The sequence below is a fragment of the Kalmanozyma brasiliensis genome, assembly GCF_000497045.1.
Source record: "Kalmanozyma brasiliensis GHG001 unplaced genomic scaffold PSEUBRA_SCAF3, whole genome shotgun sequence".
NCBI lineage: Eukaryota > Fungi > Basidiomycota > Ustilaginomycetes > Ustilaginales > Kalmanozyma > Kalmanozyma brasiliensis.
In genome coordinates, this window is record NW_015961970.1 from 681,657 (window position 1) to 703,415 (window position 21,759).

General features: G+C 57.8%; 8 protein-coding genes across 8 annotated transcripts; 4 read left to right on the forward strand and 4 right to left on the reverse strand.

Moving 5' to 3' along the window:
• Window positions 1-384: 384 nt before the first annotated feature.
• Window positions 385-1,912, reverse strand: PSEUBRA_004135 (FAD dependent oxidoreductase; the record flags this gene model as incomplete). Its single annotated transcript, XM_016437699.1, has 3 exons — window positions 385-450; window positions 534-588; window positions 666-1,912. The coding sequence occupies 3 exons, from the start codon at window positions 1,910-1,912 to the stop codon at window positions 385-387; spliced, it is 1,368 nt and encodes a 455-aa protein (XP_016291238.1).
• Window positions 1,913-2,180: 268 nt separating this feature from the next.
• Window positions 2,181-3,416, forward strand: PSEUBRA_004136 (Maf-like protein; the record flags this gene model as incomplete). The annotated part of the gene is made up of 7 exons (XM_016437681.1): window positions 2,181-2,309; window positions 2,408-2,515; window positions 2,608-2,634; window positions 2,718-2,852; window positions 2,920-2,984; window positions 3,069-3,180; window positions 3,279-3,416. 7 exons carry the CDS (start codon window positions 2,181-2,183, stop codon window positions 3,414-3,416), a joined length of 714 nt encoding a protein of 237 aa, XP_016291239.1.
• Window positions 3,417-3,668: 252 nt separating this feature from the next.
• Window positions 3,669-4,151, reverse strand: PSEUBRA_004137 (uncharacterized protein; the record flags this gene model as incomplete). The annotated part of the gene is made up of 3 exons (XM_016437694.1): window positions 3,669-3,692; window positions 3,785-3,938; window positions 4,129-4,151. The coding sequence occupies 3 exons, from the start codon at window positions 4,149-4,151 to the stop codon at window positions 3,669-3,671; spliced, it is 201 nt and encodes a 66-aa protein (XP_016291240.1).
• Window positions 4,152-5,567: 1,416 nt separating this feature from the next.
• On the forward strand, window positions 5,568-7,514 carry PSEUBRA_004138 (Glyoxal oxidase, N-terminal; the record flags this gene model as incomplete). The annotated part of the gene is made up of 1 exon (XM_016437676.1): window positions 5,568-7,514. The coding sequence occupies one exon, from the start codon at window positions 5,568-5,570 to the stop codon at window positions 7,512-7,514; it is 1,947 nt and encodes a 648-aa protein (XP_016291241.1).
• A 1,688-nt stretch (window positions 7,515-9,202) lies between these two features.
• Window positions 9,203-13,480, forward strand: PSEUBRA_004139 (uncharacterized protein; the record flags this gene model as incomplete). Its single annotated transcript, XM_016437713.2, has 1 exon — window positions 9,203-13,480. One exon carries the CDS (start codon window positions 9,203-9,205, stop codon window positions 13,478-13,480), a length of 4,278 nt encoding a protein of 1,425 aa, XP_016291242.2.
• A 1,154-nt stretch (window positions 13,481-14,634) lies between these two features.
• On the forward strand, window positions 14,635-16,481 carry PSEUBRA_004140 (Armadillo; the record flags this gene model as incomplete). The annotated part of the gene is made up of 2 exons (XM_016437710.1): window positions 14,635-14,749; window positions 14,905-16,481. The coding sequence occupies 2 exons, from the start codon at window positions 14,635-14,637 to the stop codon at window positions 16,479-16,481; spliced, it is 1,692 nt and encodes a 563-aa protein (XP_016291243.1).
• Window positions 16,482-17,381: 900 nt separating this feature from the next.
• Window positions 17,382-18,247, reverse strand: PSEUBRA_004141 (Cytochrome c oxidase, subunit VIa; the record flags this gene model as incomplete). Its single annotated transcript, XM_016437723.1, has 3 exons — window positions 17,382-17,584; window positions 17,710-17,760; window positions 18,097-18,247. 3 exons carry the CDS (start codon window positions 18,245-18,247, stop codon window positions 17,382-17,384), a joined length of 405 nt encoding a protein of 134 aa, XP_016291244.1.
• A 435-nt stretch (window positions 18,248-18,682) lies between these two features.
• PSEUBRA_004142 (Velvet factor) lies at window positions 18,683-20,101 on the reverse strand (the record flags this gene model as incomplete). The annotated part of the gene is made up of 1 exon (XM_016437716.1): window positions 18,683-20,101. One exon carries the CDS (start codon window positions 20,099-20,101, stop codon window positions 18,683-18,685), a length of 1,419 nt encoding a protein of 472 aa, XP_016291245.1.
• Window positions 20,102-21,759: the final 1,658 nt, after the last annotated feature.

Below are 21,759 nucleotides of genomic sequence, written 5' to 3' on the forward strand. Positions count from 1 at the left end.
TCCTCTCTCGCCTCTGTGCCACTCACTCTTCTCGCTTCACTGGTACAGGCGAGCTGCGTGGAACTCCCGCGTCACGGTCACAAGGCTGCTGGTCAAGACTAGCGTCATCAAAAAAGACTCAGGGCCCGCTGCGACTCTGTTCAGCCTAAATTCTCAATTGGCTGGCTGCTGCGCGCTTCTTTTCCTGCCTGCACGCCCACGCACCCAGCCTATAGATTCACGCCCCAGCTTCGTGACTTCATCTGAACCGTCCCCACTCGCCGTTGTTGCAACAGCCAAACACTTTGTGCCATTTCATTCCATTGCAGCTTGAGAGCTAGCGTCATCGTCAAGGAGTCATACAAGGCTGTAGTCATGATCTCAATCTCAGCTGCGAAAAGACAGCTACAGCTTTGCAGACCGCCTCTGCACCGACGAGCTGGAAGGTATCTGGAGCGCCTCTTCCACCAGCTGCGAGCGCAATTTTCAACGAGGGGGAGGTGTGCGTCAGTAATCGAGAGATCCGTTCCAGCCTTGTTTGAGCGTGTGCTTACCTGTTTGGCGTCCAGCGCAGCGCCCCATGAAGCCTGATAACCGGCTCCGCCATAACTGACAATTCAAGAGCAACAGAAGGTCAGCAAGTCCGCTCAATGCGGATAGCTCAAACACTCTTACAGCGTACTCACCCGTAGTTGTAGACGACCTTGACACCATCTACATCGTCCATGGCCCTATCGAGCCGCGGCCCACCCCTCCTCGCCGGTCTCAGCCCGACATTGACGCCGACCACCTGGACGTCTTCCGCTCTCGGTCTTGTCAAACCCGCGCTCTTCTTCGGATCAGCCAGTTGCGGGACGAGGCCGAGGCATCTCTCCAGAATCCTCTTCGTCGTGTCTGGTCTTGGATTCGGGTCCCAATCATCGACGATGCGCGTGCCGCCACAGACGACTGTCCCATCGCCACGTGGGATGACGTAGACCTCCCTCCCGCCTTGTGCGCGGACGATGGAGTAGCCTGGCAGCTTGTGTGGCGGCTTGTCGTTCCAGCTGGGTGCGTCGGCGGACAGCCAGGGCGCATGCACGACTACTACTTGTCCTCGCTGCGGGTGCACGGCCTCGTCCTTGATGCCTTCAATGAAGCGCGCGCCCAGGCCAGGACTCGCGACCAGTGCGTCTACTTTGCCTGCTTGCCTCCAGGTCGCAATGTCTTTGCACACGACTTGACTGGATGCCGGAGACGTAGCGAGCTGAACAGCCTGTCGCAGCGACTTGGCTTCCGCCACCACCAGTCGCCCTCCAAGCTCGAGAAAGCAATGCAGCAACCATCTGTGATAGACGGGAACATTGATGTCGATTGTTGAGAAGGTGCAGCCGTGACTGAGTCCGCCTTTCAAGCTGAATTGCGGTAGCGGCTTAAAGTCTGGGTACCAGTCGAGCACTCCTTCGTATGGTGGCCGTGCGGCGATCTGGGGTCCGTCTGCTTTCTCGTATAGCTCGGTCTGATGCACCCAGACTAGCGGTTCTGCTTGCTTTTCCGCATCGTTTGATGTTTGTGCCGGTGGTACAGGTAGTACTGACGATGATGAAAGTCCTGAGGTGACCGCAGCTTTCTTTGACCAAGGCTTCTCCCGAGCGAGCAGGCTCATGCGTTCAAAGGTGATCTTGTCGTACCGCAGCTCGCGCTCTGACTTGGCATCGCTGACGTGATGACCACCCGCCCATAGGCTCGCATATTCTGCAGAAGGCTTCTTGCTCGAGGACTGTCCTGCCCCGCCGCTATCTTCGTCCAGATTCGGAACCTCCTTTGAGACGATTGTGACAAACGAGCGCGATCCTCGTCCGGTCTGCGGCTGATCTTCCAGGATGGCGAGCGCCGTCGAGAGGCCGATGACGCCGCAGCCCAAGATGGCGATGTGATGCAATGAGCTCGCCATGTCTGTTGCTCTGTCGTGGCTGCAGGGGAGAAAGAGGTCTGGAGCGATCAAGGATTGAGCGTGCTGGTGATGCTAGCATGCCAAGATCTCGACGGTGCTCTTGCGGTGTTTGAGTTTAGACGTTGCAGTCCTCCACAAAGCTTTAAGAACGCCGAAAAAAGCGCCGCGCCGCCTGGAACATGTGCATCTGAACCCTTTCGCCTTCTACACTTTGCATCTCACGCCCATCTCCACAGCATAGCAGCAACGGAAAGAGATACACCGCAAGATGTCGGCAACAAGACCGGATCCAGTGACGCCTTTTGCGCTGGCTACGCCGCTGTTCAACAAGCTCGCGGGAAAGCGGGTGATCCTGGCTAGCTCGAGCCCGCGGCGAAAGGACATCTTGGCGTCGGTGGTGAGTTGCTCTTCGTAACCAAAGATGTTCCAGACTTGGCATAGAGGGTCGAGAATAAAGCTGACATGTCCTGCGTCCGTTTCATTCGGTGTTCATAGGGTCTCGTTCCGGAGATCGTGCCAAGCACCTTCGAGGAGAACCTGCCAAAGACCGATTTCATCGGCGAAGCGGTGTACGAGTATCCCGTTCAGACCGGGTCCAAGAAGGTCAGTTTCACAGGCGACATATCTCATTGAAGCAGATTGGCAGCATGCTGATAGGAATCGAGCTGTTTCATCCTGTATCTGGCCTCTAACAGGCGCTCGAAGTGTACCAGCGACTGGTGGTAAGTTCAACAGTCCCATCGCGAGAAGACTAGGAAGAGCAAGACGACTCATCCTGGCTACATTTGTGTCCATGCTACGATAGACAGAGAACCCGGAAGACCCGCCAGACTTTGTCATCTCCGCCGATACAGTGGTGGTCAAAGACGAAGTAATCATGGAGAAGCCAAAGGACCAGCAGGACAATCTTCGCATGCTCGCGGACCTCAACGGCAGCTCGGTAAGTCGATCGCCTTCCTCTTGCCGGACACGTCGAATTCGGGACTGACTTGCTTCTTTGACTGCAGTGCGAGGTTGTCACAGGCGTCACCGTGGTATGGCCGATCATCAAGGCGCCAGGGTTTGCAATGAGGTACGTCGCTCTCTTTGGCAGACTTGCTGTACCAGCGCAAAGGGCTGCTCGCTGACTCGCCTTCTCGCTGATGCAACCAAACAGATCTCTGTGCGAGAAGACGTTCGTCCACTTCGCAGACAACCCGTATTACATGCTCAAGGCGTACGTCGACTCGCAAGAGGGCATTGACCGCGCTGGCGGCTTTGCAATTCAGGTGAGTACCATCCCTCAAGGCCTGCCTTCTCTTTCAGCTCACTTTCGGAAGCTGACTGCCTCCATCTCATCCGTGCACTCGACCTCCTCTGCAAATAGGGCCGCGGCTCGCTGCTGGTCAGGTCGATCGAGGGAGACTACAATAACGTCGTCGGCTTCCCCCTGTACGCCTTCAGCGCGTACCTCCACGATCTGCTGGAGAACGACGAGCTGGACATCGTCGAGGACGATGACTGAGCCCCTCTCTCCAGCCTCGGTGCCCTCGGCTTCAGCCGCAATGCCAATGCTTCAGACCTGCTGAGGTGATCAATTTGTGTGCGCTGTGTGCCTGCCTGCCTACCCTTGCTTCCTGCTTGTCCCTTCGTGTCCAGTTGTGAGAGACCAATCGGTGCGCACAAATGCCGGGGGCACGATTGAGAGACTGGGAATTCGTATTCGACTAGGCACATGAGATCGAGCCAAACGCGGAGAGCATGTGTTGGTGCACGTTTAGGATGCCTGACGCTTCTTGCCCTGTTGTGTCAAGGTAGCAAAGATGAATAAGATTATTTTGTTAGTCTCGAGGAAGCAGGCGATGAGCTCCTGCGCAATGTAACTATACGTACGACAGCCATGTTGTAGAAGCCGACGGTGGTGCCGTACATGCCGACGCCGAAGAGGGTCATGAAGAGACCCATGTAGAGCTTGGAGCGAGGCAGGCGCTGGAAGACAGGTCGGGGGTCGGCCTGGAGAGCGCGCTGGCGCTGAGGCACGGTGTTCCTGTTGATCGAGCAGCATCAAAGCAACTCAGTCAGTGTTCTGCATCCTTTCCATTGATGTTCCTTGGCACATCGTGCTGGATCCAGCTCGACCATCGATGCGTCTGTGTGACCATCTGGACGCTGCAAAGTGTCCGAAATCGGTGCAAGTCGAGTCGAATGCTGCATGATGCTGAGAGATCGCTACTCACTTGCGGTAAACGAGGGCGTCCATTGTGATGTTGTAGGATCGAGGATGTGAAGGATAACGACGACGAGGGTGGGCTCGATAGTGACGAAGGTCCAAATGAGAATCTGCCCGCTGAATCGCAGCGTTCGCTTCCGAAATTCAGCGCTCGACGCTTTGGCAGCGAGGGTTGAGCCGGAAGAAGACTGACTCGTGCGAATCGAGACGCAAAAATATCAGCTTGGTTGGATGAAGCGGCGTAACATTCCAGTAATTTGTTGGAGCGTCAAGACATCATCGGAGTTGAAGAGCGCTGCATGACCTTCTTCCAAAGAAGCAGGTCGTTCTTCGATGCAAACAGACTTGACCGTTGAGATGGCCGGCCAAGCCTGTGGGAACATCGGAGGTCTGAAGAACGAGCTAAATTTGGCAACTGCCTCCCTCGCTGACTGAGCAAGCATCTCCAACTTGCTGAGGATCCATCGGTGTGTCCGTCAACAGTCAACAGTCATAATCACAACAAGCGAGCGTGACACGCCAAACTCCCGACTCGAGGGCCACAGGAACGTCTCGAACGTCCGCCCACCTTGGATCAACATGAAAGCGGCTTCTCCAAACCGAGATGTGCATTGGCGGGTCCATGCTCACCTCATCAGCATCATCCTACAGCGGCTGCGGATCGCCGGAAGGCAGAAAAAAAGAGGGGTAAACAAATCCAAGATCCAGCTGCAAGCCTGAAGATCGCGGTGTTGCACAGGCACAGCAAACGGGAGATGATTCGCCGTGCATGAAGAAAATCGTCCACAGCCGCGCCTTCTTCAATTTCAGGGTTCGACCTTGACTCTGTGGCCGCTAAGCGAGGGGAAAATCCTGAAACTGAAAGGAGGTCGATCTTGTGATCTCGCCCTGCTGTGCTGTGTTGACGCTGCAAGTCCGACGTCAACTCAGGGTCCTGTCGAACTCTTTTGCTCGCTTCTTTGGAGCGCAGCTTGTGCCTCTCCAGGCGGGCCGTAGCTGCCTCTGAGCAATAGAAGGGAGCGAACTTCTTGGCAATGAGCCGCCGCTGCTTTCTACGCCGCAGGGTGCCAGATCTATTTCGAGGGCACCGCCGTGTGACAGCTCGCCATGGCTGCGATCTGCTCAGGTTCGCGGGCTTGAGGCTCCGCTTCAAGTCGGCTGCTCTTCCCCTTGACCCTTGCCTGGTGAGACTACATATACACTGCTACCTCTGCTTGATCATCCGACTGCGCCCCTCGTTCTCGTCTTCAGCTACGCCCTTGTCCCCACGCCGTCCATTGTCGTCACGCCTCCATAGACGACTCCTGGGACGACTCTCGAAGCATATAGAGGTCCATACACGACGCATACAAGGCTGTCTCATCAGCGCTTTAAGACCAGCATACATCAGCACAGCATAGACAGACTCCTAGAAAGCTTCCCGTCCCCGCACGCGTACAGACCAACATGACGAAAAGAGGTAACATCGTTGCAGCCGCAGCGGCGGCGGCGGCCGTCATTGCCACCGCCGGTCCATCCATGGCAGCAACACCAGGAGGAAGCGAGATCGTCGGCTCCTCTTCGGTCTCCGGTATGATGATGTTCAATAGCGCTCCTGGCAAGGTCGTCATCCTCGACAAAACCGAAGGAAATGCCGCTCGCATCAATGGACACCCCGCCTGGGGTGAGGAGTGGGACACCCAATCGAGGTCTTCACGCCTGATGAATGTCGTCACCAACACCTTCTGCGCAGGCGGAATGTCGCTTGGCAATGGAACATGGGCCGTCTTTGGTGGCAATGAGAACGTCGGCCCAGGAGGCAATTCGACCACGCCACGATTTAGCACCACAGCACCCTACTACGACGGAGACGGTGGAGCGGCTGCTCGATTCTACTCGCCCAACTCGGCAGACAATGCGGACTGGGATGACGGCAACCACTACATGAAGAGGCGCAGATGGTATCCCACTGTCGAAGCGCTCGGCGACGGCACGCTCTGGGTTGGTGGCGGTGAGGACTATGGTGGATACGTGGCCGACGAAGGTCAGAACCAACCCAACTTCGAATACTGGCCATCAAGAGGAGACGCCATCAACATGGACTTCCTCACCCAGACCTTGCCTATGAATCTGTATCCCTTGGCGTGGACCATGGCTTCAGGCTATCTCTTTGTTCAGGCAGGTCAAGATGCGATCCTCTACAATCTGGACTCCAACACGGTCGCCAAAGGTCTCCCCTCCACCACTGGGCCCATGAAGGTCTACCCGGCGTCGGCAGGCGTGGCCATGCTGCCCATGACGCCCGCCAACAACTACACTCAGGAGGTGCTCTTCTGCGGCGGTGTGCAACGACCGCTGAACGAGTGGGGCAACGGTGCTGGCCCTCTGTACAACCCTCTCAACACTCCGGCGAGCAAAGTGTGCGAACGCATCACACCCGAGGCGGACAACCCGACGTGGGAGCAGGACGACGATCTGATCAACGGCCGGTCGATGGGCACCTTTGTCTACCTGCCCGACGGAAAGCTGTGGTTCGGACAGGGAGTGCGTATGGGCACCGGCGGCTATTCGGGTCAACCCTATAACAAGAATATCGGTATCTCGTTGGGTGACCAGCCCGATTTCCAGCCCATGGTCTACGATCCCACCGCTGCCCGAGGCTCGCGCTGGTCGATTGCCGGATTGAGCCAGATGCAGGTGCAGAGGATGTACCATTCCACGGCCATCTTGCTTGAGGATGGGTCCATCCTCACGGCGGGCTCGAACCCGAACGCGGACGTTACGTTCAACAACACAGCCAACTACACCAACACAGAGTACCGCCTGGAGCAGTGGTATCCGCTCTGGTACAACCAAGCCAGGCCTACGCAGCTCAATGTGACCCAGATCGCGTACGGTGGAGGCTCGTTCGAGGTCCCTCTTTCGAGCTCGGATCTGTCGAACAACATCACCAACATCAAGAACGCGAAGGTGGTCATCATCCGCTCGGGTTTCGCTACGCATGGTGTCAACTTTGGACAGCGCTACATGGAGCTCAACTCCACCTACACGGCCAACCAGAATGGGAGCGTGTCCGGTACGCTGCATGTGTCCAACATGCCGCCCAACTCGAACATCTTCCAGCCTGGTCCGGCGATGGCCTTCTTGGTGGTCAACGGTGTGCCTTCGATGGGACAGCATGTGATGATTGGCACAGGCCAGCTGGGCGACCAGAACATCGTGGCCGCGACGGAGCTTCCGGCATCGCAGGATCCACCTGTGCCCAAGAGCAGCACTGGCAACTCCAAGGGCAACGGATCCGGGTCCAGCGGTTCCAACTCGGGCCAGTCGAGCGGTGCTGCGGCCCTGTCGACAGGCTCAGCTGCTGTCGTGACGATGATCGTCGCTCTTGTCGCTGTGGTCTTGTCTGCTTGACCCTGAGGATAGGAACGATTGCCTTACAAGGACAATGAAGCCTCTGATTCCACCTTCTCGCTTCCGCAAACTTCGCACATGACAAGGCGGTGTTGCTTGTACTTTTACTTGACTGCCCAACTATACCTTACGACGTTCGCCCCCTGCTCGTGTGAGAATGACTGGAAGCAGTCGATGAGGAAGTTGACTTCGGCTCCGTCGCTTTGGGTCTCGGCAACAGCTGACTGTGTCCAGGTATGCTCTACGCCACGCGCGGCGCCTTGGACGCGACCATGTCGAACGGGGAAGCCGGAGCGCGACCTCGTGGCGGCCGGAGTGCGAAAGAGGGGGCAGAAAGTGCACAGCTCGGCAAAGGCCATCTCAAGGCACGGACAGCGAGGGCCAAGCGTGCCGTTGATGGCGGTGTTGCAAAAGAGCTCTTCATGCTCCGCTGCTGTCATGCTTGGCGTGTCGAAGAACCAGTCCAGAGGAGAGCTCAAAGGACAGCGACGCGTAAAGTGTGCGAGGTCAAACGCCAGCACCTCTCTCATGCACGTCTATCGAATTTTCCCACCGTCCCCGCTACTGACCTGGCCCCCTTTGTGGGCGGCCACTGCCTTTCTTCTCATCTCGGGCAGTGGCTGTGCGACTCACCGACAGCGCCCCTCTCATCTCTGACTTAAGCTGACAACGGCTGATCTCGATGTAGTAAACATAGCAACATGCTCTGGAACGGAGCAGAGCTGAACCTTAAGAAGCAGAACCATGGGGCCAAATGAGACACGACAGACATTCCAGAGTTTGTTTGACGTGAGATCGCGTTGCGTCTGCCGAGAAACGCGGCATGGCCATCGAAGGGTCCAAGTCAAGCGAAATTCAAATCGCTCTCCGACTGTGCATGTTTCACTTGAGAGAGTGATGGCTGCACAGACACCGACTCGCGTCCTTCGCATCGGAGACGGGCCAGCCCACAGTCAAGTGAAATTGCAACGGGAGCACGCGGCTCAATCAATCAAACGCAAGCGCCACAAAGTCATCTTGAGCAGAGCAGCGCACTGAAGTTCGCCGTGCTGTTTGGCAGTTACGAGCAAGCTGGAGTCGAAGCTCTCGTCACGTCGGTGGTTGCTTGCTTGAGCAAAAGCGTCGTAAGAGGCGCTGTCAAAGGATTTGGCCCGCGTTGTGCCACCCCTTTTTTCTGTGTGTCCGTCGGGCAGTCCGACCTCAGATCCGAGCTGCATTGTGACAGCTTCAAAGACGCTTTCCCGTTCGCCCAAAGATTCCCTGGCAGCTGGTGTCCTCGTACGCTCTGCTGTAGCTATTGACACGACCATCAAGCATTCCCTTCCGTCTTGCTCATCACCATGACCGTCGACCCTTCCGCCTTGCTCGCACCGTCATCTTGATGCAACAACGGCGCCTGCTAATCTGGCCACCGGTAGCCAACATCTCCTGAATCCGGTGAACCGTACCGAATCGCCGGTCCTCATTGCTCCCACCTCGTCGTCTCATCTATCGCTGTACAGCACCACGCCTTCGATTACGGAACAATCGGAACAGGGGCCTATCATCCCACTCAACACAACGAAACCTTCATTTCCATCGATCAGCGAACACTCATGGCGGATCATCAGATTGCATAGCTTGATCTTCCCACGCCTGCGTTTGCGTCTTGACCGTCTCGATCGCGGATCATCCGCTACCCAGGGACAATGACCTCGCACTTGGCCAGCAAGGAGCTCCCGCCTCCGCCGCTGCGCATTAACAAGCAGCGTACTATGCACAGTCCACATCAGCAAGATGCTATGATTCAACATGCGACACAAGCAACCGGGCCCTCCGATCCATCGGCTAGCGGCCCGTCGCACCTCGGTGTTCCCTCTCAGAACGGCGATGCATCAGTCACAGCATCACGCACGCCAAGCGGGCGGTTCCGTATCCGTGTCCCATCCTTCTCCAAACAGGCAAGGAGCTCAGATGCAGGGCAGAATGGTGCTACTGTGCACAACGCGTCTCACACTGCCTCCATGGCGCAAGTTCAAGACAAAGTCTGGCAGCCACGATGGGCACCAAAGCTCAAACGCACCAATCCTTCCAAATCTGTCACCACCTACTCGCCTATCTTGGATCATCAAATGCCTGCTTTTGCACCCTTCGTTGCCTCACCTCCACCGGCGGTGCAGCTCGACGACGCTGGATTCGGTCGGCCTTTCAGCACCACGGGCCTCTTTGACCTCGCCGACGCCCGCTTCTCGTTCCTCGACATGAGGATGATGGACAACGACAGCGATTCCGATAGCTCAGACTCGCTCGTCGTTCCCGTCCGTGCACCCCAACCGCCAGTCATCTGCGAACCGCCAGAGAGGCAGAATGCACAGGACAACGCGCCAGCGGAGACGACGGCAGCAGCCAACTCTGCTCCCCTCGAGCTGGCGACGGGATCCGCCTTGGTGGAGCACGTGTCAGCGCGCGAGATGCTCAGGGTCCCGCCGGCCTCGATGATGCCCATGACCCAGGACTCGCAAGCAGCACGCTTATCACTGATGACCGCTTCGCCAGCGCTTGCATCGCTCATCAGCTCCTTCCCATCACCACTCACACGTGATTCAAACGCAGCCCCTTCCTCGTCCGACTTGGACCCCATGCAGTCAGTGGACAGCGACGCTTCCAAGTCACGCCCCGCTATGCCCAAGGAGAACAGCTGGGATGGAGGCGAACGATGGGAGTTCCAAGCCGCCCGGCACAACGCTATGTCGTCGGGACACGACTCAGCCGGAACGCCCTATCTCGATATGGAGGATGAAGATGAGGCAGAGCTACTCGAGGCCACGTTGGCGCAACCTCAAAGCGCCGCCGTGCGGTCTGCGCTCGGCTTATCTTCAGTCTCGCCGCCTAAGACGCGGGTCATTCGCAATCCGCCGCCTCGTCCTGCGCCATCCATGGCCCTCCCCGAATTGCCTGCTCCGTCAAGCTCTGCCGGACACAGCGATGCGCGCCAGCACACGCCCACCAGCAGTGTACAACTTGATGCGCAGCGCACAGACAGTCAGCCTGGCTCGGCATCTTCCTCCAAACAGAAGACGCAGAGACCGCTCATCCTGCCCACATTGCGCTCCTCGTCGAGCGTCGACCGCTTGTCTGCCATGGGTTCGGCCCATGCCTCGCCCTCGGCAGAGCACAAGCTCGCCAAAATAGCCAACGGCCACAACCTCAAGCCCTTGACCCTACCGGGCGATGCTTCGACCGAAGAGCTGTCCAAGTCGCTCGACATCTCCCGCGACACGGTCAAGCAGATGCTCGATACCACCCAGCACGTGTGGCGCAACCATTTGCTCGGCTCATCCGCATTCAACGGAGATGCGCCTCGTTCGACGAGCGCCCTCGAACGCCTCCCGAGGTCCAGCTCAAGCCCTATGCTCTCGACCATGTTCGTGAATCAGGGCTCGTCAGACAGCTTTGTGACGGCCGAGGATTCGTCCAAGGGAAGCGTGGCCAAGTCGGTTGCTGGCAGGAACAGTGATCGCTCTTCATTGCTTGGCCTCCCCTACATTTCTTCGACCAAACCTTCCTTCGATTTCCAAAGCCCCGGCTGGGCCGTATCAAAGAACGGCGCAGATGCGGTGCGCACTTCTACAAACGACTCGCAGGCGGAACGTGCCAGGAAACGCAGCACTTTCCTCGGTCGAAGCAGCGACGAGGGTTCGACGGCCAGCTACAACTTCTCTCGTCCAATTCGCCGCGATGCGAACGGTATTGAAGCGGGTATGAGTACAAGTGTCAGCATGCCTTCACTTGCTGCAGCCAGAGAAGCTCCAAAACCACCGGCTGTTCTTCAAAGTCCGCTGCTGCTCAAAGGCGAATCCGAGGCTACCGGCTTTGCCCAAATTGCCGTCGACGACGAGCAAGAGGTGCTGGCGGACTCCAGCTCGGAAACCTACCAGCCGTTTGCTCCATCGCGGATGATGTCTACCCCTGTTGTCGGCCCCAGCATGGACGCAAAGGAACCCGCTATCGATCTGACTGGCGCGAATCTGCACAAGGCGATGCCTGAATTGCCAGCGCAAGGCAAGAATGCATCTCCTAGGCCGCGTCGCAACTCAGATACCGTCTTGAATGCATTTGCGCCTGAATTTGGCAAGCGAGCACCGGGCGAGCTTCACGCTTGGAGCGTATGCATCGACCAGGACGGCGTTCCTGCTATTCGTCCATCGGCTTCTGCTTTTCATCGCCCCAACTGCTCCCTCGCAGGCAAGAGCAACGCAACTTGGCAGTGTGGCTGCCGAGCCTCCATCAGCGGCGATCCCAATTTGGCGATGTCACCGCGCGCGAATGGAGTCGGTGCCCAAAACCTTGCCCCGATGGGCCAGTCCTCGCCCGGCCGCAGTCGGTCGCTGAGCGCAGGCCAGATCATGGACCCCGTCCGCCAAGCGCAACTTTGGAGCCAGGTCGAGCAACACAAGGACCTCATTCGCAAGCACGAGGATAAGATTGCAGATTTGCAGGAACAGGTCAAGAGGATGTCAACTGAGATCGCCTCGGCGCGGCCATCCTTTTCTTCTACTTTTCCTACTCCGGAGCTGTTGTCGACACCGAACTTCCCAGCTCCTCCGAATAGGACCCACACCATCGCGAGAAAGCCGCTGCCTACGATCGTTTCTCCAGAGTCGGAGACACCTCCCGTGCCTGCCAAGTCGCCAGTCATCGAGCCCCTACCAAGGATGACTGCTGCTCATACGGCCCTGTCGTCCAGATCGACCTCGACGCTGCCCGACCCGCCCCGCACGCTCCGAGGTCGCATTGCATCTCTGTCAAAGATGAATGTTGCTTGGAAGGACGAGAACGTCGCTCCGGCCCAGACTGCCGAGCTGGGACATCCCTCGCGCTTGCGAGCCTCTTCGTCGACGTCGAGCTTGAACAAGGTGTTTCGCTTTCCTTGGTCGCGCTCGTCGGACAAGGTGAATGCCGCCTTCCCGGAGCCTACACCGTTCCCGTTGGGCGAGCGCAATCACACTAAGGCAGCATCGGTGTCCGCCTCGTTCTCGCGCAACAAGTCTCGACCCAGCGTGCGGATGCTGTCCGTCGACGAACAGAGACCTTTGCCCGCTCCTCCTCTTTCGGAGGCCTCGCTGTTGGGCAAGGACAAGCGATACCCGCCTAGCTCGCGCAAGTTTTCCTATGAGATGCTGCACGGGCCTGCGTTCGAGACGGGCGCTGGTTCGCGACACTTCCGCGGTCGATCTGGCAGCTCCAAGTCGTCATCATTCGGCACGAGCATCTTCTCATCGAACGAGGGACCGGAAATGCAAGAGTCCTCCCGCTTTGCTAGCTTCGCAAAGCTGGGGCGACGATGGGACTCGATCTCGTCGCGTGGCACCAACACCTCTGCTCGCAACAGCTCGGAAGTCAGCTCGCAGCCAACGAGCGCCTCGTTAGGGTCCATGAAAGGGTTCCCGACGCTGTCAGCATCCGAATCTGCACCTTTGGCAGGGGCCAAGTTGATGGCTTCTCTACCGCGCGATCTGGACAAGGGTCTGCGACGATCCAAGACGCCTCCACCGCGACGAAGCTCTTTGCTGCGCAGGTCGTTGGAGAACGCGCCCATCAAGCGAGCGCCTATTCCTAGCGAGTTCTTGCAGGCCAAAGACCCGGTGATGGCGCCGATCTCGGAACAGAGCGAGATGGGCAGCCCCGCATCGACACGGGCGGCGAGGAACGCAGATGTGGAGATGAGCCCGGCCAGCGTGATCGCATCGCCGCAGGTAGGAGAGGGAAGGATGAGCATGAGCGAGAGGTACAGGTTGCAGGGCCTGACCGTGCCTGCTCCGTTGGCGTTGTCGTCTTCGCTCACGTCGCCGATGCTGGGTTCTTTGACGGAGCCCACTTCAGCTGGCAAAGCGTCTGTTTCTCCTCGGTCAGGAAAGTCGCCACTCCCGGTGGCTTTCTCTCACGGCACCCTTACGGTGGCACGACCTCCCTCGCTCGCTAGCTAGAGCTGAAGAGGCAGAGAGGCTCAAAACGGTCTCTCATTGTATTCTGTGACTTTCGTGTATAGTAATGCCACAGTAGCATGCAGACACCACGACCACACTGCGTTTTGTTCTGTGCTGCTACTCCGTTGGCAGCCGGCGGTTGAGGCCAGCTCAAGCAATCTGGATGACGTTCTCGTTCAAGTCGATGGGAGCAGCGTTGGTCGCAGGTGTCGACACGACGCCGCAAGAGCGTGTGCCAGCGGTCTGGGCCAGCCCGGCTGTTCGAAGTTGAATTTTGGAAAGCCGAAAGGCGTGGCCTGCGAGAAGTTGAAGTTTTCAAGTCTAGGGAATACAAAAACGGCTGCACGCAGGTTTAACTTTTATATTGAATTTTAGAGGGTTCGGTGACGCCGTTGCCTGCTTCGAAAGCTGCTGCTGCTCAGGAGCCTGTTCCCCGCGACCCCTTTTTTGGTCCCGCCAGGCTGCAGGCTGCAGCTGCTTCAATTCTGATGCCTGGTGGTTGGTCTTTTCTCTCTTTGTTCTCGAAATTGAGTGAGCAAGCAAAAGTGGGCTCTGACCACCCTTCAAAAAGTCACACTGCGCGCGCCGCTGATCGCCTGCTGGTGCTGTGTCTGAGTGAGTGTCTGATGCGCGCCCGTTCCAACTCCACCTCTGTGATTCACGCAACCCTCGCTTGCCGTTGAAGCTTTTGCCAAAAGGACGCGCTCTCGACATCGACATCAACCCTTCAGCATCATCGCCGTCGTCGTCGCCATTACACCCAGGAGACACGCTCGCTCTTCTCCGCATCCTTTGTACTCGTCGGTCTCCGCTCCGTCCCTACGCTCTTACCATCTCCATATTCGCATTCAGCTTACCGCGCATCGACCGGAAGCTCAGTCAGCCAGAACTTGGCGTTGCGCACTCAGCTCGCACATCAGTCTATCTGCACTTTTGCTCGGAACTCGCCTTCGCAACGGTCACGCCGCTTCTTCCGGCTCGCTCACTCAGTCCATCGGATCCGTTGATCAGGTCGGTGCGCACAGCGAAACGCGCGTGCATTCGATTCAGCAAGTCCATATAACCACTCTGGACTCCGATCCAACGCACTCTCGACAGTGGCTCGCATCGGTAACATCATCGACACGCAGAAAAGTCGTCTGACGCAATAAACTATGGGTAACATCTGCAGTTGCTGCGGATGTGGCTCCTCCCGCAATGCCAACTACGAGCCTCTCTTGCTCGACAATGAGCGAGATGCCGTAGCAGACCTGCTTCAATACCTCGAGAGTAAGTTCAACCCTGCCTTTGCATGCCGCCGCGCATTGCTATGCCCAATAGTGGCGTCCGAAGGCTTTACCGCATCATCTCGTCTCAACCTTCGGCTGATCTTGTCCTCTCATCCCCTCTGCCACTGCCTGCTTCTCTTGTTTCGACCACGCTAGACCGCTCCGAGACCAACTTCTTTACCGGCGACCCTCTGCGAGCATTATCGACACTTTCCTTCAGCGACAATGTGGACCTGCAGAGGAGTGCAGCGCTTGCGTTCGCCGAGATCACGGAAAAGGAAGTGCGTGAGGTTGGTCGAGACACGCTCGAGCCCATCATGTTCCTCCTGCAGAGCCACGATGTCGAAGTGCAACGAGCCGCCAGCGCCGCTCTTGGCAACCTCGCCGTCAACGCTGAGAACAAGCTTCTCATCGTCAAGCTCGGTGGTCTTGAACCTCTGATCCGCCAAATGCTCAGCCCCAACGTCGAAGTGCAGTGCAACGCTGTCGGGTGCATCACCAACCTCGCCACTCACGACGACAACAAGACCAAAATCGCAAAGTCTGGCGCCTTGGTGCCTCTCACCCGTCTCGCTCGCTCCAAGGACATGCGTGTGCAGCGCAACGCGACCGGCGCCCTGCTTAACATGACACATAGCGATGAGAACCGTCAGCAGCTGGTCAACGCTGGTGCGATTCCCGTTCTCGTTGGTCTACTTGGAAGCTCGGACACCGACGTTCAGTACTACTGCACTACCGCCCTCAGCAACATTGCCGTCGACGCTGCCAACCGTAAAAAGCTCGCTCAAACGGAGCCCCGACTCGTTCAGAACCTGATTGGCTTGATGGAGAGCAGCTCGCTCAAGGTGCAGTGCCAGTCGGCGCTGGCGCTTCGTAACCTCGCCTCGGACGAAAAGTACCAGATCGAGATCGTGCGCTCCAACGGCTTGCCTCCTCTCCTGCGATTGTTGCGGTCCTCGTTCCTGCCTCTCATCCTGTCCGCCGCTGCATGCGTGCGAAATGTTTCGATCCACCCTGCCAACGAATCACCCATCATCGACGCCGGCTTCTTGCACCCGCTCATCGACCTGCTCAGCCACGAGGACAACGAAGAGATCCAATGCCACGCCATCTCGACGCTTCGCAACCTCGCCGCTTCGAGCGAACGCAACAAGACCGCGATTGTCGAAGCCGGCGCTGTGGAACGCATCAAGGAGCTGGTGCTCAACGTGCCGCTCTCCGTTCAAAGCGAGATGACCGCCTGCGCAGCCGTGCTTGCGCTTTCGGAGGACCTCAAGCCGCAGCTGCTCGAGATGGGCATCTGCGAGGTGCTCATCCCGCTCACTGCCTCGCCGTCCGTCGAAGTGCAGGGCAACTCTGCAGCGGCACTCGGCAATCTTTCCTCGAAATCGGACGACTATGCGCCCTTCAACGCCGTGTGGTCGACCCCTGAAGGCGGACTGCACGGCTACCTCATTCGCTTCCTCGAGTCGCAGGACTCGACGTTCCAGCACATTGCCGTGTGGACCATCGTTCAGTTGCTTGAGTCGGGCGATGCGCAGCTCGAGGAGTCGATCCGGGCGTCGGATCAGCTGCTGCCCTTGATCCAGCAGCTCGCCTCGCTCTCGGCGGATCAGAGCGCCGAGGAGGAGAGGACCGAGGGTGGTGGTAGCGACGATGGGACCAGTGCGGAGGGCGAGATCAGTTCGCTGGCTAGGAGGATCCAGGAGATGATCCTGGAACCTCAGCAGTAACAACCTGAGCCGAGATACCCTTTTACCAGCCCGCTGTTGCACGATCAAAAGTCAAAGCACGCACAATCCTATCACCATCTATCTTGTCGGGGAGATCAGCCGCTCAGCCGACCTCGGTCCTCCCGCCCGTCATTCATTCGACACTGTTTACCTTCATCTCGTCATCCATAGCCCCGCTGTTCTATTCGCCTTTTTGTCGTGTCATTTCAACGAACAAAACATGTCTTTCTTTTATCACTTGTCGGGCTTGCGTGTGAGTGTGTGGTTGCCTTGTACTCGGCATCGAGTGTCAGCATCATTGAGCGTGAGCGAAGGATGGCGGCCATGCGAGCGGGGGCACTGGCCCACCTTGATTTCAGGCTTGCAGCAAACAAAGGTGCCACACTCTGTTGGGATAACACCGCCACGTATGATCGCAACAATGCCACGGAAGCGGTCGAAGTTGAGCGACAGCCAGGCCAGCCGATCTTTGCCCTTCTAGCTTGTCAGGACATCGATGGGAAGGGCAGAAGAACAATCGGATGGCTCAGTGTCTACAAGGTCTTGTGCCTCTCATTTCAAGCTTGTCGGGGTCAATGCTGCAATCTCCGACCGCGCACGCACATCACGCTTTACACGAGACGCAGAGGGGGTGGGGGAACGTTCGTACTGAGCTCGACATCGACGTTGGGTGCGATTTGACGAATGGGCTCCACCACTTGTCTCTGTGCCATCTCACACGCTCTCAAATGGTGCGCCGCGGCACATGGTCGGCTCGTTTGTGCCATTCAACTCTCGGCCCTCGTCTCGGTCCATCGCTCACCAATTCTTTCACCTTTGCGCTCGGTCCCTCACACTGACATTCGCTGTCATCGTCGGAAAACTACTTGTATTGCTACCACCACCCAAGAACGAGACGATTTAGGGGTCGACCGAGTAGTTGATCATCTTGTTGTGGAAGAAGCTCTTGCTGCCGTCTCCCCAGGGGAAGGCCTTCTTGCGGATGTTGTTGTACTCGTAGAAGGTGCGCTCGGGGGGCTGCTCGTCGTTGTCGTGGAACTCGTGCACCATGTGGTCGTAGTGGTGCTTCTCGATGCCGTAGATGTACACGGCCAGAACGATCGCTGCCGAATCCAATGGAGAAGGGTGAATACGATGTCAGAACATGCGACGCGCGAGTGGGTTCGGAGGAAAGCGAAGGGACGGAGAGACAGAAAGATGGGAACAAGAGATGCGGGGTGCAACTTACAACCAGGAATGCACACGTAGAGCGAGACCTTGCGCCAGAGGTCGGCGGACTCTGTCGGCGATCAATGCGAAGGATTGGCGAGAGCGGATGGTTAGTATCACGGACTTCGTGGCTGACTCTCATTCGGTCTGCTGCGGTGTGGGCGGATTCGTCGTCTGCTTCCCATGTCGAGATGCGTTTGCTCTATCTCTTTCGACGACCTGCTCGACTTCCAGCAACGCTCAAAGCGATTCCTCGGGGTCAAAGGCGCGCTGCTCGCGACCCTGGGCTGATGTTCATCCCGTCATGTCCTGCCTACAGCCATGAGATCCGATCGAACGATCATGTTGCGTCCTCCGCCCTCAGGAAGCAGCCCCCAAATAGTCCGCCTCTGCGAAAGGTACTCACTGCCAGCGTGCTCCTTGTGGTGCATCCTCTCGGCGAGGAACTCGTTCTCGCCGGCGGCGGTTGCGAGTCTGCGCACGGCGCCGGTCTGAACGCGGGCGGTGGTGGTGGTGAGGCTGCGGCCGAACAGGCCGGCTGCGAATCGGGAGGCCATCTTTGCTGTTGCTTCGAGGTGAGGGAGATGTGGGGAAGGAGAGAGATAGATATATTGCAGAGAGAGAGAGAGATGGTTCACCTTGTCTGCAGCGATCGCTCTCGCTTCCGAATTCACAGAGAAAGCGGCTCTGCCACTGGGGCTGCGTCCGGCCAATCCCGCACACGTGACTGAGCCAATTTTACACAGCAACCAAAAATGAGGTCTAACACTCATCTGATTTCTTCTCGAAGATCATCACCATGCAGAACCTCCATCCTTGGTGTCCGGACGCAACTGCTACGTCAACCTCACAGATAAGGCAAGAGGCTCTCGGGGGTGCTCTCTCACAGACAATTTTGCAAACGCGAGAGAAAGAAACAAGAGCATGGGCTGATCCGCCAAAGTATCGTGTCTGATATTGTATCGTCGATTCAAGGTTGAGGCTGTTTTGAGCTATTCATCGTCATCGTCGCCGCCAGAGCCTCCATCGTAATCGCCTCCATCCGCTCCATCTCCACCATCGTCATTGCGTCTTCGTTGCTTCTTCTTATCGTTCCTCACCGGGATCTTGATGCCCTGCGACGCCAACTTGCGGGAGAGCGGTGTTGGGTCCAGCATCCCTGGGAAGCGTCGTGGCGAATAGACGGTAAACGGATCCGTATAGGTCTCTGCCAGCGCCTCGGCGACACCCGTGCCGACGCGCCCGCTGACCTCGAGGTTGACAAACATGAGCTTGATGCGGTAGACGCCCTCGGTGCGAACGGAGATGTCCTGGAAGACGAAAAAGATGCACCACTTGTCCTGCTCGTCCTTGAGCACCGAGGCGCTGGCGACGGCGGCGCCGACGAGATTGCGCGTGTACGATTCGGCCTGACCCTGCTGTGCGAAGGGGCCGCCGCCTCCCATCTGAAGACCGGATGCAAAGGCTGCGGGTCGCATGTTGCCGTCCGGCGAATGGATGCCATCCGGCGGCCCGCCAGAGCGGTAGTCGCCATCGGGTCCACCCATACCATCGCCGGCGAAATTGCCAAACGATGGACCCGAGCGAGGCTGCCCGTACTCGTCCGTCGCGTACCCGCCAGGTCCACCCATTTGCTGCTGCTGCGAAGGGTGGACGGGGAGCGAAGAGGCGTGGTGATGCACAAGGATGTTTCGCGGTGCCAGCATGAGGTCGTCCGGATGACACAGATCCGTAGCCAGCAGGAAGAGCGATGTGTTGACATCCAGGGGGCTCACCTCTTCGCCCGATGCCTCGTCGGTGATGACGAGCTTGACGATGAGCGTCGGGCTGAGCGGACGTCGGTCCTTGTCGCCAAAACCACACATTCGCGCGCGGCTCGGGTGCTGGACGACGACGAGACGATACCTCTTACCGTTCTCGACGCGGGAGAACCCATCCAGATTGGGTCGCTCGCTGGTCGTGGGTCGGGGCCCAAACTCGTCCACAGCACCACGTGGAGGAGCGGTAGCAGCAGGAGCTACAGCACCGTATGCATGCTCCGCCTCGGAGGGATACTGAGGCCGTGAAGCGGGAGCACCATAGGCGCGCTCCTGTTCTTCGCGTGCCTTCATCATCTCGAGCTCGTGTTGATACTGTCGCTCTTGCGAGCTGTTATGAGCGCTTCCTCCTCCCCTCTGGAATTGAGCTCGCTCCACGTCGCGCGGATATGAATCGTAGCCTGGACGCTGACGGTACGAGTCTGAATACTCGTCGTGCGCCGTGTGAGGTCTGCGTCTCTCTTCCGGTGCGTAGCCGTAGTCGGCACGATCCCTGGGCTGCTGCGAAGGATGCTGTTGGGAAGGATACGAGGGACCAGCACCATTGCCGCTGGCCAAACCAGCGTCGCGTTCGTCGGATTCGGATCGGGACATGATGGACTGGTGGGCTGGGGCTGTCTTTTCTAGACTCTGTCCCCTTTCCTGGTTTTGCTTATCAAAGTGGGGTGCGTCGCCTGCACGCCACCTCCTTGCTTTGTGCTTGGACTGTGTGGGTCAAAGGCGACGCCTGCACCGTGCGGACGGTGTGTTGACCGGTGAACGGGGAGTTTGAAGGCGCCGAACAATGATGCAAGTCGGAGCGGTGGGAGGGTGGCACGTCCGGGACTGCGCTGCAGTATAGGTGAGAAGAGGAGATGGGATGCAATGAAACGGGAGTTGCTTGTCAGTCAACAGGGCTCTCTTCTTGGCGACATAAGCACGCATTACACATCTTGGAGTTCACCATCTGCTCAGTAGCCAATGAGGAGAACAGATTGCGAGAGGAAGGCTGCACGCCGTCCGGTGGATCAGGGCGCCAAAGAGCGCGAGACAGTGAATCATTTGTCTCCACCTGTCTCGAGGGTGGGCGGACTCGGAGGTGGTGATGAACGCGTTGCCGAGTCGATGCTTGACAACAGCTGAGGACCTCGCCAGTCACAGGCGAAGGGGACAGTCACCACGCAATGACAGACGCCAGGCTCGGAGTAGTGAGGAATCAGTGGAGCGTGGCTACGCCCCTCGCATTGTCGACTATTGGAGCAGCCTGAATGGAGCGGGCACTTACAGTATAAGCCAACCGGATGTGGACCGAAACAGGATCGATCTCGGTATGTTGGGGCCGAGCTGAGCCGCGATGTGCTTATCGAGAAAGGATCCAGAATGACCAGTGATGTGACGGTCAAAAGAGCAGGGATGCGGATGTGCCGTCTCGTGGTTTCTACAGCGATGCTGGTCAGAACTCGAGCGCAGATGTGATACGGAAGCTGCTGACGGAGCTTGGCGTTGAGAGTCGATGACAAAGAAGTGACTCGGTCTTGGGCGTATCAATACAATCGGCAACGCAAAGGTGCAGATATAATGTCGTGCTTGGTCGAGGATACCGTCCGTGAGGCTAACAGGAGCCCAGATTTGGGCAGGTGGTGCAGGGGCAGGGGTCCGCGAATAGACAGGCTCTTGATCGTGCTGGAGAGAATGTCGAATGACACGGCCTCGATATGATACAGATGTCGTAGAGTAGCTCGGGGGCTTCTTTCCGGTCTGAGAAGATGGTGCGAGCAAGAAGGGGAGCTGGCGGGTCTTTCGAGAAGGAACGTCGAGAAAGACGGACAGAAACGAGTGCGAGAACCGTGGTCTAGGCGAGCAGGTCGTAGTTGGAGGTCGTAAAAGAAGCGGGCAGGTCGGGCATGGACAAGGTCAAGGGCAACAAAGGAGTTGGATCATGTGGACGGAAGGGGAGCAGCAGCGAAAAAGCGGCGGCAGAACCTCCACTACTCGCGGTACCTCGACCCAAGTACCATGGCAAAGAGATGGGCGCAACCGTAACAGCACAGGTTTGAATTGGTTCGCCGTTTGTCCATGCGCCTCAGCTGATCCACGCCCGGGATGTTGCAAGGCGACGAGAAGCAGGGCAATGCGGACCAAGTCGACTAACATCATCAGGAGGCCGGATCCTATCCCGCTTCGCTACGGGAAGGAGGAGAAACAGAGAGAAATGAGCTGAGTCTCACCTCCAGCCCGTCAGACGGAGCAAAAGCGCTGGTTGGCTGGGTAGG